Source organism: Siphateles boraxobius, unplaced genomic scaffold (genome assembly GCF_051911475.1).
Source record: "Siphateles boraxobius isolate OS27281-9 unplaced genomic scaffold, OSU_SipBor_1 9, whole genome shotgun sequence".
NCBI classification, from domain to species: Eukaryota; Metazoa; Chordata; class Actinopteri; order Cypriniformes; family Leuciscidae; genus Siphateles; species Siphateles boraxobius.
Genome location: NW_027509219.1, coordinates 21655729 through 21670582, shown reverse-complemented (window position 1 = coordinate 21670582; position 14854 = coordinate 21655729). Strand labels below are relative to the sequence as shown.

At 36.1% G+C, this 14854-nt stretch overlaps 1 protein-coding gene across 1 annotated transcript in view; it reads right to left on the bottom strand.

Moving 5' to 3' along the window:
- Positions 1 to 14854, bottom strand: part of prex1 (phosphatidylinositol-3,4,5-trisphosphate-dependent Rac exchange factor 1) — a 79534-nt gene that overhangs the window by 33283 nt on the left and 31397 nt on the right. Inside the window, exons 9-13 of the mRNA XM_077223916.1 lie at positions 12845 to 12994; positions 8863 to 9010; positions 3354 to 3454; positions 1273 to 1376; positions 680 to 729 (exon numbers count right to left, since the gene is read on the bottom strand). Of these exons, the coding sequence (XP_077080031.1) occupies positions 680 to 729; positions 1273 to 1376; positions 3354 to 3454; positions 8863 to 9010; positions 12845 to 12994 (553 nt within the window). The remainder of the gene's footprint in view (positions 1 to 679; positions 730 to 1272; positions 1377 to 3353; positions 3455 to 8862; positions 9011 to 12844; positions 12995 to 14854) is intronic.

Sequence of the window (14854 nt, the reverse complement as noted above, 5' to 3'; positions counted from 1 at the left end):
CTGAGATCTACTATTACCACTAAGTCCCAAGACCCCAGACTGCTCCAGGGTGGTCTTTCCTAGCAATTAGTGTAGTGTAATTAGTGACCTGGACTGTAAGTCGCTTAACAAGATAAAAAGCATCTGCTAAAGGGCAAGTAACCAACATATGAGTTGTTAATTTTTGAATCTGAGATCAGAGTTGGTCCCAATTGCAGTTCAATGGCCCCTCCTTATTCTTTATGTGAGGCATCAAAGGTGATAGGTGACAGAAAAGCAATACGACTCTGCAATCCTCACACACACACACACACACACTTATACACACACACAGACAGCAGCTGGTCAAGGTGAATCCATGAAAGACCATCAAGCACATCGCATCATTTAATACAGCTGAAATTAAGACACTGAAATCAAATTTAATAAAGTTATTTATTAAAAAAACTGTTTGTATTTAACAAAAACGTATTTAAATAAAATAAATTGTAATTGGGTAAACTGCATAGATTAGATTTAATTATAAAAGAGATAATAAATGAAGCGTAATGCCACTGTCCATGTGCAAGCAAAAGGTGTTAGCAAAACATTTTGTAATAAACTTGAAAACACGTCATCTTATTGCTTCAATGACAGTGAGAATTAATTAATAGTGTTGTCTGTTGAGTGTGAAGTATGCCAGAGAACATGTGTCACTTACTTGATAACAGGTGTGAAGAGACTGTGGAGACGACAGTAAAGTCTCACTCCCTGTCGGACACACATACACTTATTTAAAACAATTGCACCGACAGCTGCATGTCTATGCATTTCATTTACTGTTTTCCTTTTGGAATCACTTCTTAATTGATGTGTTGACACAATTGTTTAACAAGATGTATCATATGCACTCAACTCAAGATTCAGTTGACTTCAATCTATAAACTAACTAGTTTCAATTGACCAAAACTTAGTGAGCCGCCTAGGAATGGAACCTCATAATTGACTGATTTGAATCACTCTACATAGGCACAAACACTAATAAGACACTTGACTAACAATTTTTTCCAATAGATTTTGATGTCAGCATGTTGCTAAGCTAATTTCACAATATGATATTCTAAGACGGATAAAAATACATGGCACAAACACACAAATTGGGTGGAGTACTGCATTTTTTAACTTTTTAATATTTTATTTATTTATTTAATTTTGTCCACCATCTGAGCTCATCACAAAAAAATAATATTTAGGCTATAGGATACATAAGATGAGGTAAATATTGTTTTTAGCCAGTATTCTAGGGTAAAATACCTTTGAGATGATGTCCTCCATTTCACTCCTGGCTTTATAAGTGCCGTCATCGTAACGGAAGCGATACAACACCTGCTCGTTCTTGAACTGGTGCTTATCTGACACTAATGGTAAAAAAACCACACACACAAACACAATTAAATGTTATCTCATGCTTAAGGCGAGACACTAAACGGTGAATAGGGTAATTTTTTTAACTAGCAGATATCACCATGAAACTTTGCCAGTTGATTACCTACATTAATATGAGAAAAAAATGTATTACAAGTTTTCTGTAATTTAATGTTTAAATATGCAAACGAGGCATTATCTAATTAAATGCGCTATTTTGCCTATATTTTAAAAAACGAAATCTGAGTATTTGATAAAGCCAGGTTCAAAATTATTTTTTCATTGTGTTCACATATTAGATGGGGAAAAATTACAGAGGGATTTATGGATATCTACTTTTGTTATGCTGTAAATCAGAATATACTGCCAATAGCCTCAGAAAATGATTTTCGCCATGTTTTTTGGAATAAAATGTTATATAAATCAGGCTAGGAATAATATATTTACAAATCCCTCTGTAAATGTCTTCATAATATAAATAGTTACTAGACTGGAAAGTTTGGTGTATATAGGCGCTACTGAAGAAGAGATTTCGGACTTGGTGTATGAGAGAAAAGTCATTTTGAGAAAACGGGCTTTTAAGATTTAGCATCAGCCAATGAGATTGCGCATTTAGAGTTAAATCCCCCTTTTTACTTTCACGATTGGTTGCTGATAAAAAGGAAATGACCATATCTGGATCCGGCAGTGTTGTTCAGGAGAGAGAGAGCTTTCTAACAGTGTGTGTGATGACAGGGTGCAGATCGCGGAGCAGAGGGATGATTTATAACGACAACTTTTGATGAATTTATGAGAAATCTACACACACAAAAAGACAAAGTGTAGTAAAATAAAGACCTAAATGTGTATTTCGGACTTTTTATCACCACAAGTCTGAAAGAAGACATGTTATTGAAGACAAATATCCCAAAACTGACCAGTGAAAAAAGAACGATGTTTTTGCCTGCCGTGTCTCGCCTTAAACGCTGAACTTTAAATCTAACATAACAAAACAGAGGTGTAACTGAGCTTGTGGTGTATTTGTTTCTCTCACTGTGGTGGAGGTCTGTGATGAATCGAAGTGAGTGAGTGCCATTGCTACACAACAGCCTGTTTGACCTCTCCTTGAATGCTGCCACCATTATTATTGATTGACTGCCTGAGCCCTTATACTTCGATTCATCACTCCACTTCACTCCACTCACTTCTGGTGTTTGTCAGTTTTCACTGTCACAATCGCCTGGCTGTAATGTAGAGGTATGATGCTCTCCAAATCTCAGGCAAACACTGCACCTCATGAATTATTCAAAGAATGTTCTCTACCAGCATTTCATGTCATGTTACTATCCAGACTGCCGATCATCTGTAGGGGATCTCAGTGAGTGCTGGCCAACAAGATATACGTGCCAGATTTATAAAGTGTAAATCTGTCAAATAGTGATTTTTAACAGTCCAACGTTTGTATAAACAGTTGCGGTTCATTTGCCAAGACTGTATAAAAAAAAACCAGAACATGGACAACAATTGAATTTTGGTGATGAAACCAAGCAATACTCAAAAACATGTTGATGAAATATAAGGGGGTGGATGAGGTTAAAAGAGGAAAAGATAAGAGATTCAAAAAGAAAACACTGAGAGAAAGAATAATAGATTTGTATGAAGTGACGCTTACAAATAGTACTTTGGAGTTACCAAGGTACGGTGATGGGTCACTATAATGGTTGCTTTTAAGCCTTATTTTTTAGGGCATCCACTATGTTGACCGATTAGTTAACAAGCTGTTCATGCAACCAGCCAACTGGTCGATTTTAAAAAAATATGTGAGTTTTGCACATCCCAGGATCAAATGATATTCCCATGGTATTTACTATATTCACATTTACATAGCAGCACTTTAAAAAAGTTCAAAATAATACCATGATTTTACCATGGTCCACGTCTAATAAATCAAGGTAATACCACAGTTCTTTTAAGGGAGAACGTTCTCTTACCATGATGGATGATGCCGTTCTCAAGGAGAGCTTGACCCAGGTTGATTCCCTCCTCAGCCTTACTGATCTCTCCACTCTCCAAGAGCCATGAGACAAATTCACTGAGGACACAAAGAGACAACAGTTGTATCAGTCTGCACATAACACAACACTCCACACATGCTAGAGAAGGGATTTATGAGCCAATAGTCAAAGGTACTTGGGAACTTGGATTCACTTAATCCTTTAGAAAAACTGGTAAAAAGTTCACAAAGGACACAAATCAAGACGATATCAAGCTGCATTCCACTCTATTAAGGTCTTAAAGGTTCAAACACCAGGGTCAACATATAGCTTTAGTTTAGAAAAAAGGCTCTATTTGTCTATACACACATTTTGTTTATATCTAATAATATATAATTATATCTTAATTTAAATTTTTTTTATCTAATCTAATTTGTGTGTACATATATAGAGCATAGTTTGGTGCAAGTAAAAAAAAATAATAATAATTTTTAGCAGTGATGCGTTAAATGATCATAGGTTACAGAAAATATATGTATAATGTTATGTAAAATAAATACTGTTCTTTTGAACTTTTTATTCTTCAAAGAGTCCTGAAAACAATGCATCATGTTTTTCAATATTAAGCAGCACAACTGTTTTCAACACAGACAATGAGAACTAACGTTTCTCATGCATTTTTTAATAAGAACCCAAGCATGGTATGATATTAATCATGATTTCTAAAGGAACACAATGATTACATTGATAATGAAGACTGGAATAATGACTCCTGCAAATGAATCTGTGCCATCCCAGGAATAAATATATTTTAAAATGCAATAATATTTCAAAATATTAATATTTTTTACTGTATTTACACACACATACATATATAGCTAGTCAACTGCCAAATGAAAATGGCAAGAACTAATTAAATTATGAACTACTTCTGAAGAAAGCAAGGGAGGAATTTATTAGCTGGTTTAGGTGGTTTAGTGGCGACTAACATTGTGTGTGATTGTATGTGTGTGACTGCTGCGCGAGAAACTGTAAATCCCATTAGATTCAGGGACAGAAATAAGCAATGTGTAAACAGTTATGGAGCCTTAAAGGGAATGTGAGAAGGGTGTGTGTGTGTGTGTCCTTGAAATGTTGAACGACAACAGCGAGGGTAGAGGGGTCGGATGAAAGGATGGGTTAACAGATGGACCAGGAGGAGAAGAGAAGGCACCCCACATTCACCCAGTACAGTAAAACATTCATGTCTCACCTGACAACACAACTGCTCTGCCCTCTACATCTCCTTCAAATCAGCTGACCACATGCACAACTTAATGAACTCTTGTAAAATACTTAACCTTGATAAGACATTACCCTTCACTGTCAAAAACTTCACAGGGATAAAGATTAATAGATAATACAACTAACTTATGGCAACCGGGAAGTTTTGCATCACCCTGGTTCCCTCGACAGAAACCAAATAGGATTTTTCCATTGCCTTTTGGATTATTGCAGAAAATAAGGTCAGTTACTAACAAAAGTGTATGATTCTCACACGTTTCGTACATCAATATAAGCTTCAAAAATGGGGTGAATTAATTAGTTTATGTAGCTCACTAATATTCTCCACAGCTAATGCACATAGAGTCTCTCACATGCCGTATATGTGTGAGAATTTTCTTACGCTTGTATCTATATCGGTCCGATTTTCCATTGCCTTTTGGATTACGAGTGGTATATTACTGCTGTATATTTATTTATGTTGTAAAATAAAACGTGAAAATATCTTGAGCTTGTGTTAACCACAGATATTTAACAAAAAAAGCAGCACTCTATTGTCCCCATCAAAAAATGAGGAAAATATGAGCACAGTTGTGAATAATAGATGTGGATTCTGTGTTTTGGTGGTAAATGTCAACTTCCTGAAACAAGTGCACTTTTTCTTATATTTTAAGACTTTTGTACAACATTTGACATGCTGATGCCCAAGTTTTATTACAGCTAGACTTTGCATTCAGAAACTATAGGTCAAATAGTCTTCTGGGCCACACAAAACAATTTGACTATTTAAAGTATCTTTGATAATGTTTTATCTCAAGGGGTTTTATATGGTACATAGTACATCTTATGCGAATCGGACAAAGGCACAGTTTGAAATTAGCCTAGAATTAGTTTGAAAGGGTTTTCAGTCAATTCAACATGGTGGGAGAGGATTGCAGCTCATACGGTTCCAGAGTTATTAGCAAAAATACATGTGTACTAGAGATGCCCGGATGGGCTATTATTTCATCCGCAACCGCATCACAATACTCATCATCCGTCCGCCATCCATCCGCACCAACGTTTTTGACCAATTTTCAAAACCGCACCCGCCCGCCATCCGCTGACACAAGGCGCTGCTGATGACAGCCGCGAGACTAGACACCGCCTGCCACCCGCCCGAAATTAATTCAAATATTTTTTTTCGTCATGTCATCGCCCGATCTGCGGTTTATCCGCGGAGTCCGCGGCTATAACCGCCAACCGCGCATCTCTAATGTGTACATCTGAGCAGTGGCTAGGATTTGCAGCCATTGTGTCAAGTTTGTGGTCTTTGCAATTACAATATCAAACACAAAGTTTTAGAGCAGAAAAATAATACTACCACAAAAGAGGAGAATATGAACAAATACAAAAAAAGGTTCTAGCTGCTGCTTTGACCACAAACACACAAAAAAAGAGATGACAATGTTTATGTCAATAAAAGGATAGTAATCACATAATCAAGCCTTAACCACATCATAAACATTTATTGTTTGTATTTTGTGTGAATGCGGGTTATGTGGAGATCTTACGGACTACTTCCAAAGCCTTTATGTGCAGTTCTGCAGAGGAAGTTCACAGCGGAGAGGGCAGTCCGGCCCATGAAAGAGAGCAGTGAAATGAAACAGACAGCGAGTCTGCTGTGATTACATAAGTCTCTAATTCAGATTGGCAGGAAAGGGAAGGGGTGGATGTGGGCGTCCCTGGGGTGAATTAATTAGTGTTTATGTAACTCATTAATATTCTCCACAGTTAGCGCACACAGAGCTCTCTCACATGCCGTAGATGTGTCTGAGAATTTTCGTACGCTTGTATATCTGTCCGATTATGCATGTACTGTATGTGTGAGTGTGACAGAGAAGAATATAATAAGATATTAGATTATATTAAGATACAAGTAATATTAAATACAAGCTCAATTACCACAGAAAATAATTTTGACTTATCCCTCAGTTTGTCAAATAAACAAATAAATAAATGCATGTTTACAAAAATGTACTTACAACATCCAGAAATAGAAGATTAGGGGTATAAACTCAGAATGGTGAGGCTTGCATTTCTGTAATAACACTTACATTAAGTGTAAAAAACTAAAATCTGAGGTACTGTTCTGAATGGATGAACTTCTAGCTACGCATTTTCAATCCATCATTCAACTGTCGTCTAAACTGTCCTTTTTTGAATCATTGCAAGTACCATGCTAAAATGACAGGATTTACCGGTTCACAACATGAGTTGATTAACTGGACAAGGATAGCAAGTGATTTTATCCTTGTCTCATAAATGCAACTTGATTTTGCAAACTGATGTCGACATGATTTTCAACAATGAACATGATTTTCTGTGAATATAGAAAGCAGATGATTTCAATAGAGCTGAAGTTGTGAATAACCAGAAATATTAATGCTTTGGCCATTTCAAGCTTTTTACCACGCCAATAAATCTTGAGTCTTTAGGTCATTTCTGTAAGTTTAAATGCATTAATGAAATCTTTCTACAAAGTATTCTCAGAACTTGTGATTTACGGATCAAAATCTCAACATTCTTTTGATGTAAATTCTTCAAAATAAGCACAATGGATAAAAAAAATCAACAGTCTCTCAAGAAATATTCAGAGATGGGAGAAAGAGCCAGAGTCTGAGCAGTAGCAGAGCGTTTGTCCACATTAACAGCTGAACTGCTCGGCTGTTCTTGGAAGGAGTGGGATTGCGTTCTATTCTGAGAAGGATGCGCAAGCCAGCGAACAACAGAGCCAATCACAGCTGCTTTCACCTGGACCACCGAGGCTGAAACGCTTGAATAATTGTGTTCTGAGGGAGCCATGCGAAATTTATCCAGTCAGGTGTTGACAGGACAACAACAGCACAGCTGAGGCTGTTTGCTTTTTAAGCCACTTCAGCGGAAGTGCTACTTCAACTGTATTTCAACTACAGTCAAGCTAGCCTTTTGAAGAAAAAAAGCTACCAAACAAGATTCTGACATAAAACAGCTAACTACATTGCAGCCATTTAAGAGGGACATTCGTTTAAAATATACAATTCACAACATCAAATGAAACACTGCTGTTAGTTATCAGCACAGAAGTAATTAATCAGACACAAAAAAAACTACGTGAATCTCAGTCAGAGTCATATTTTATGTAACTTAAACAGATCATTTTAAATGAAATAAAACGAGGAAACTTTCCAATGTTTATAATTGAGTTGAAAAATGGAACTTAATTGAGCTTAATTATTCAGCTATTCCACTGAATCTTTCCTTCTTTTTTATTAGTAAATGCCACTTTTTCTTCAATTGAAAATTCACTACAACGAGCTGAACTCCCCAACTGTGAGAGAGGACCGTTTAGGAGAGCGTGTTTGATTATTTAATTTTTTTTTTTTTTATATATACACAGCATTTTGTAGTGCAATATTGTTACTCACTGGCTAAAGCAGCTTGTGACTGTAAAAGCGAAAGTATTTTAAAGCACCTGAGCATCTGAAATATGTAGTTAAGTTAGCAGCATTACTACTTTGAGTTTCTTATTCCCAACACTGCTCAGCAGCAAGGACCTGCAGATTTATGAACCAACAAATGAGGCTCATATCTGAACTTTTAAACTAGATTGCATCAATATAATCTCTTTAAATGGACCACAGGAGAGTGCTTTTTTCTCCTGATCTACTAATGCAGTGCAAAAAGAGAATTTTAATTGGTGTGAGGAATCTCTCCTCTCAACTCCCAAACACACACACACTGTATTTGGAAGTTTTATGGCGTACATAGCACTCATTGTTCATTCATGGTGTTGAAAGACTGGGAGAGCGAGCGACAGAAAGACAGAGAGAGAGAGAGAGAAAAATGAAGAGAGTAGCACAGAGAGAAAAAGAGAGAGAGAGACTGAATGCAGATTTCTCTCTAATGAAGGTTTTTTTTTTTTTGTTGCTGGGAATGTCTGTGTCCAATGGGGTGCTTGGCAGTGACCTTGGGAAAGTATTTACAAGCGCTAAGTAAGTGTGTATGTGTGTGCGTGTACATTTTCATACAGGGGTCTCTTGGATTAGGATGACTTGCAAGATATTCAGGAGACAGTCAGATGGTGTAAAAGCAGCCGGGAGAAGGTGTCACACTCAGCGCGGACTGAGCCAATCACCGGCATGGGAACTGACCGGTCAGTAAGGAGAACCCAGTAGTCTGGAGAAGAATCTCTCAAATACATTACATAATGCTCAAAACTTACTTTCCCAAGAAGCATTTGGGTACAATGGTGAGTTTCCTGCGTCGATCTTTGATGAGGTGGCGGCTCTTGGTCATCATCATATGGTACAGCTTCTCTCCCTTCTCTGCGATCATGACGTAGGCATCACGCTCCATCCCGAGCTTCAAACCTGCCAAGCAATGAGATAGAGTCAAGAACCTCAAATAAAAGCAGAAAAATCAACAAGAAAAAAATATTTTTGATTAAAATTTATTTTTACATATTTAAACAATAACATTGATGTTATTTATGATAATGTATAGTAGTAATAAGATGCATAATGTAAAAATTATTTATACAAATAAAAAATATTAAAAAAACTTTTAAGACCTATAACATCAATGGGCCTTATTTATGAAACAAAAGCAAATTGTTAAACTATATTGTCTAATTGCAAATTAAACTATATTGGCTTTTTTTGTAAGTATAATTTATATATATATATATATATATATATATATATATATATATATATTTTATTTTTTTATTTATATATATATATATATATATATATATATATATATATATATATATATGACATTTAGGACCAATAAGCTCAACAGGTCTCATTTATGAAAAAAAGAGTAATTGTTTAATTGTATAACTGTATTTTTTTTGTTGCAAAACTCTAAATGTAAATTGTCACATTCAATGCAATAAATTCATTATTTGATTTTATTAAATTGATTGCACCTGTAACCCAAGTCAGATGTGCACAAATGTTCATAAAAATCGCATTTAAAAAATCTAATAATAAAAGGTCTCATTTGACAATATACTGTTCTATTCCTATAGTTTATTCCTCAAGCGTAACTTACAAGCTGTGGTGGGTGTTGCTTTGTCAGTTAATGTTTAGGTGAGGCTGAAAGGAAACACTGGTTTAACTGATTTTATTATAAGGTTTGTTTTCACACGTTCACCTAGATTCTGCTATAGAGGTATTTTAGTGGGTGGAGGGCTGGCTCGCAAAATTGGCATCAGCATTCGACATATAAGCCACACGCTTTACACAAAATAAAATAAATGGTGTTAAACCACAACACGAAAGGAGTAAGAACAGATAAATGGTTATAACGCATTACTCAGAGCAGGTCACAGTCACACCAAGTGTCTTGAAGTGTCAACTAGTCTCTCCACTGTGAAGGCCTCCTTCCCTTCCCTTTAGCTCTGTACAGATAAAACGTTGTCGGGATAATTCTGGTTCACCTGGCTACGCGGAAGCGATAACAAATTATGTATTATACATTTTTCAAGGCTTGTACCTTGGAACCGGTTTCATGGTTTGGGTTCTCGAGCCACCAGGCACTGTTTTGTTCTGTTAGAACGGTTTCGTGTTAGCGGCCTCTAAGTTAATAACTAATGATCGTTGCGAAGGAAGTGAATCAATCAAAACTAATTTTAGCTAGACAATCACTTTATTCTAGAGCTGCTATAAAGCCAAAACAATCTCTGTTACTTTCATTTCCTATTATCACTGTAAAGCTGCAAAGCACTTTAACTTTTCAAACAATCAACATTGTTAAAAGCGCTATATAAATGAAGGTGACTTGACTTGACTTGTGATAACAATAATTGTCGATCTTAAGTGGTTAAATAAGGTGAGAACAGATGCGACTAGATGCAGAGAAAGACCTCTACCAGAGAGTTTGCAGTTTCCTGAACAAACCTGAAGAGAACAACACAGCATGCTAAAAACTGTGCAATAGTGCAATGCCACCAATGAAAACAGCCTTGTTTATATTAGAAGTGCTGATAAGAGTCAAGCTGCAACGGAAACAGGAGCTTCACACAAAGGTTGACTAAAAAAGGCACTTTGTCAGTCGTCCGAGGCATTTTGCTTGTTGCTTAATGCAAAGAAAATTTTAAAACAACCCTTCAGTCAAGGCAAACATTCAGGTTTTTACCGTACATATAAACAAAAGGTGATGTTAAAGAGAGTATCAATGAGATTGCAGCTGATGGAAGCGTGCTCAGATGTGGCGGCAGCTGGCATGGCTCTCATTCAGAGCTCTTTACTGTGTCTGAGAGCCCAGAGAAAGGAAAGCCACCGGCAGCTGCAGCTCTCGTTCACAAAGACTTTTTTGAGGAGGTGTTCGTGGCAGCTGTACGAGGCTCCAATTCAATCAAGGATCAGGAAAGAGGCAACACATCATTAAAAATGGCTCCTCAAAAATAACCCTGCTGACGCGTAATTTCTACCTTGGCATCTGAAGGTCTGATGCTGAATGGCAATTTTAGAAATGAGCAAACCTTCATTCAAACCCCAAATCTTCCTGTTTTTGTCCTCATTTTGAACTGCCAATTTCAATCAGTGTACACCAACATGAAATGTACGAATGCAAGAATAACATTAAAGAATGTTCAGTTGCTTTTTTTTAGCTAAAAATGTAATTTAATTTGCATACATTTAAATAAATGGATTTAAAATGTATATTTAAAATTGTATTTTTAATTATTAAAACTATTATTTTTAATAATTAACATTATTAGTTAATTATTTAACATTATTATTTGAAGGTATCTACTGCTTTATTGAGTATGTAAGCATGCTCAACAGAACCGTGCGTTTGCACTGCATTATTCAAGTTTGTGTTTAGGTACTTGAGAGAGAAATATCTTCTGGTCTTAGACTTCAGATGACCAGAATTTCTGAATCGGAGGGACATTTGCACGTCAATTATTAATCGAAATGTGTAATTCAACGACGTCTTTGTATAGAGAAACGAGTTGGTGCTGGCTGAAGACTCGGACGGCCAGAGAGGTGTGACTGATGTGGCACCTGCTGGAATGGGCTCGGATTTCAAACGTTGAAAACCTGATACGCACCATAAAACTTCTGCTTTCATCTGGTATCGCAGCATAAAAGTGACACTCTTGCTCTACCGCCAACTTGCACCGTATTATAATACTTTGGCTGAGGACTTTGCCTTGGACACTGGTAAGCTGATCCTACAGACTAATACTTCATGCTGAAACATAAGAGCCGTGATCAGAATGGGCTCTGTGGTATATTTGAGGTTTTACTGCTATGATCATGTGACCTAACAATCAGAACAACCCTGTAGTACATCACACAGGCCTCAAAAGAAGAGATAACAAGAACAGGTGTCCAGCAGAGGACAGGTGTTTCATATCTCAACAGAACAGAAGAAAAAAATCCACATAAGAACATATTAGGTACAGCAAATTGCAGGATGCTAAAATACTACGCACAGTGGAAATGGGTTCATTGCTATTCATCAGGAGGTGTAAATATTTGCTTTGACAATAATTTAATCCAATAATTATTCTTTACTAAACATTGTGACTATTACTGGCAGTTGATTAATTATTTTTCAAAATATCTTAAATTATTTTATACTAATTACTTCGTTAATTATTAGTAAAATTTGTTAATTTTAACATTATTACTTACACAATAAATATTTACCAAATGTTAAATTGTAAAAATATGTTAAATTGACAGCCTACTGGAGTTGCTAAAATCATGTATACAAAATTTAGTAATGATTTTGTTTGATTGATCCTTATTGTAGAAAAAATAAAAATAAATGAAAAATAAAAGTTTCTAAAGGGACCAATTTAAAGGGATAGTTCATCCAAATCATTTACAGACAATTTATTCTGGTGAACAAAAGATATTTTGAAGAATGTCAGTAACCAAACAGTTGATGGACTCCATTGACTTCAATAGTATGGGGTCCAATAACTGTTTGGCTAACGACATTCTTCACAATGTCGTCTTATGTGTTCAACAGAAGAAATAAATTCATACAGGTTTGGAACAACATGAGGGTGAGTAAATGATGACAGCATTTTCATTTTTGGGTGAACTATCCCAGTAATGCACAGAAACACACAGAAAGTACACAATGCATTTTAAAATGTTTTACATTTAACTGGTGTTATTTCATGATTTTATGTTACATACTCTACAATGACAAACCAGAGTAAATCTACTCACTCTCTCTCTGTTCACGTTCCTTTAAAATGGCGTCTAGCCATTTCTGCTTGTCTTCAGCGTTCTTGGCCATGCACACAAACCACTTGTTTTTGGCCGTGTTGTGAATCTTCCAGCCATTGGTCACCGTGTAGTTGTTACTGTGATAGTCCGCTAGAAAGACAATGAAAAAAATGAACATGAAAAACAACAAAACAAGTACATTTATTTGTTAAAAGCTGTTCACCGAGATCTAAATAAACCAGATCAATCAAATTGATTTACGCCTTTTCCTCTTACCATTACTAAATGAGTTACTGACCCAAACACAAATGCTGACACTGATAATAAGATTTTCTTCAACAATCTAGAAGCATTAATAATCTAAAAAGGTTAAACTATCCCATTAAAGAGGAATCGTTAAATATGCATTTCAGCATCTCTCCCACCATTTAACCAAATCCTGACAGAGAGTTTAGACTGGGGTTCAGACTGTTACTCATGGTCCAATTTTAACCCAGATTTGACAGCAGGTGAATTATATGGAGAAATGAATGAGGTATGGAATAGGTAATGAGCAGTGGTTAATGTTGAGGTAGTATAAATAGACTTCTGAGCACTGAGAGGATTTGACAAAGGCTTTTAGCTCATATAAAACTGGAGAGAATTTATGAGTAATCGCATTTGGCACATAAGTCTGGCTCTGTAATAAACACCACCTAAGCATTATCTGATTGTTTTCCAATTAAAACAATAGCTCAGTCAAAACAAGCTGATCAAATTGCCATGCTTTAAAACGTGAGAACGATAAAGAGACGTAGAGTAATGTGAAAATACGGAGCGGGATGTTGCCGCAAATTATGATCCATTTTATAATGGTTTCAAATGTGACTCATTCATTAAGAACTATATAGTCAATGTTATAAGTGTTATAGTTTTACTGTTTTGAGTCATTTGTTTTTCACTCAATAGTTACACATACACATAATGTGGTGCTGGTTTAGGACAATGTTTGAATGTATTTATTTTATGTATATACTTTAGTTCAATATTTTTTACTGAAAATTCACTTAAATGTATATAAAATGTCGAAAAAAAATACATTTATAAAACATACATTTATTTTTACACTTTATATAAAAATATTATGTGAATTTCCAGCAAAAATATTGACTGGGATATAAAATTACTCATAGCGTGACATAAGATTTTGGTCATAACTCCCACCACTTCCAATCAGTATTTATCACTACACTGCCTTGAAATCTCCCTTAAAACATCACTATAAAGATGCAATTAGGCTGAATATCTGAAATTCAAACACAATATCTTCATTCCTCACATACAACATGCGAGTCGTTTTATCTTTAATCTTATCCAAGAAGGCAAAAACCATCAGCTAAATGATACATTTACACAGATGTGGAGTGTCATGTGACACAAGCCCTGATAAACATGACACAGAGAGGACTGAAACACAAAACACGTCTCACATTGGCCGTATCAACTGATGGCACGTGTGGTTTAGGCTGGTACTTTGACAGCTCTATGGCTTGTTTTTCAGAAAGGATGTTTTTCTTTGTGGCTCAGAGAGAAAGAGAGAGAAGTTCCACTTCCACCCTGCAACTTAAGGTGTGGTGAAAGACTAAGAGCAAAAGGTGAGAAGAGCAGCCGTTACTTCCCCTGAGAGTTGAATTTCATGCTCGGCCCGACAGCTGAACGGCACCTTTGACGACGGCCCTTTGGCGGTCAGCTCAGCGGAGGTGCTAAATGCGAAGTGATCAATTCTAAGAAGCCCTGTGTGATCTTATCTTCAGGCCACAGTGGCATTAATTTCTACTGCAAAAGCTGAAGTTCCCTTTAAGTGGTTTTGTTTGTTGCTTGTGATGTTCATAAGCATCACATGGTGATCAGATGGAACAAACAAGGATATCACGCAGGAAACTCACTAACACATCCCATGAAAAAGTTGCTTTGTACACTAGTCTTCAAAAGTGAGAGACAGAGAGAGAGAGAGAGAGAGAGAGAGAGAGA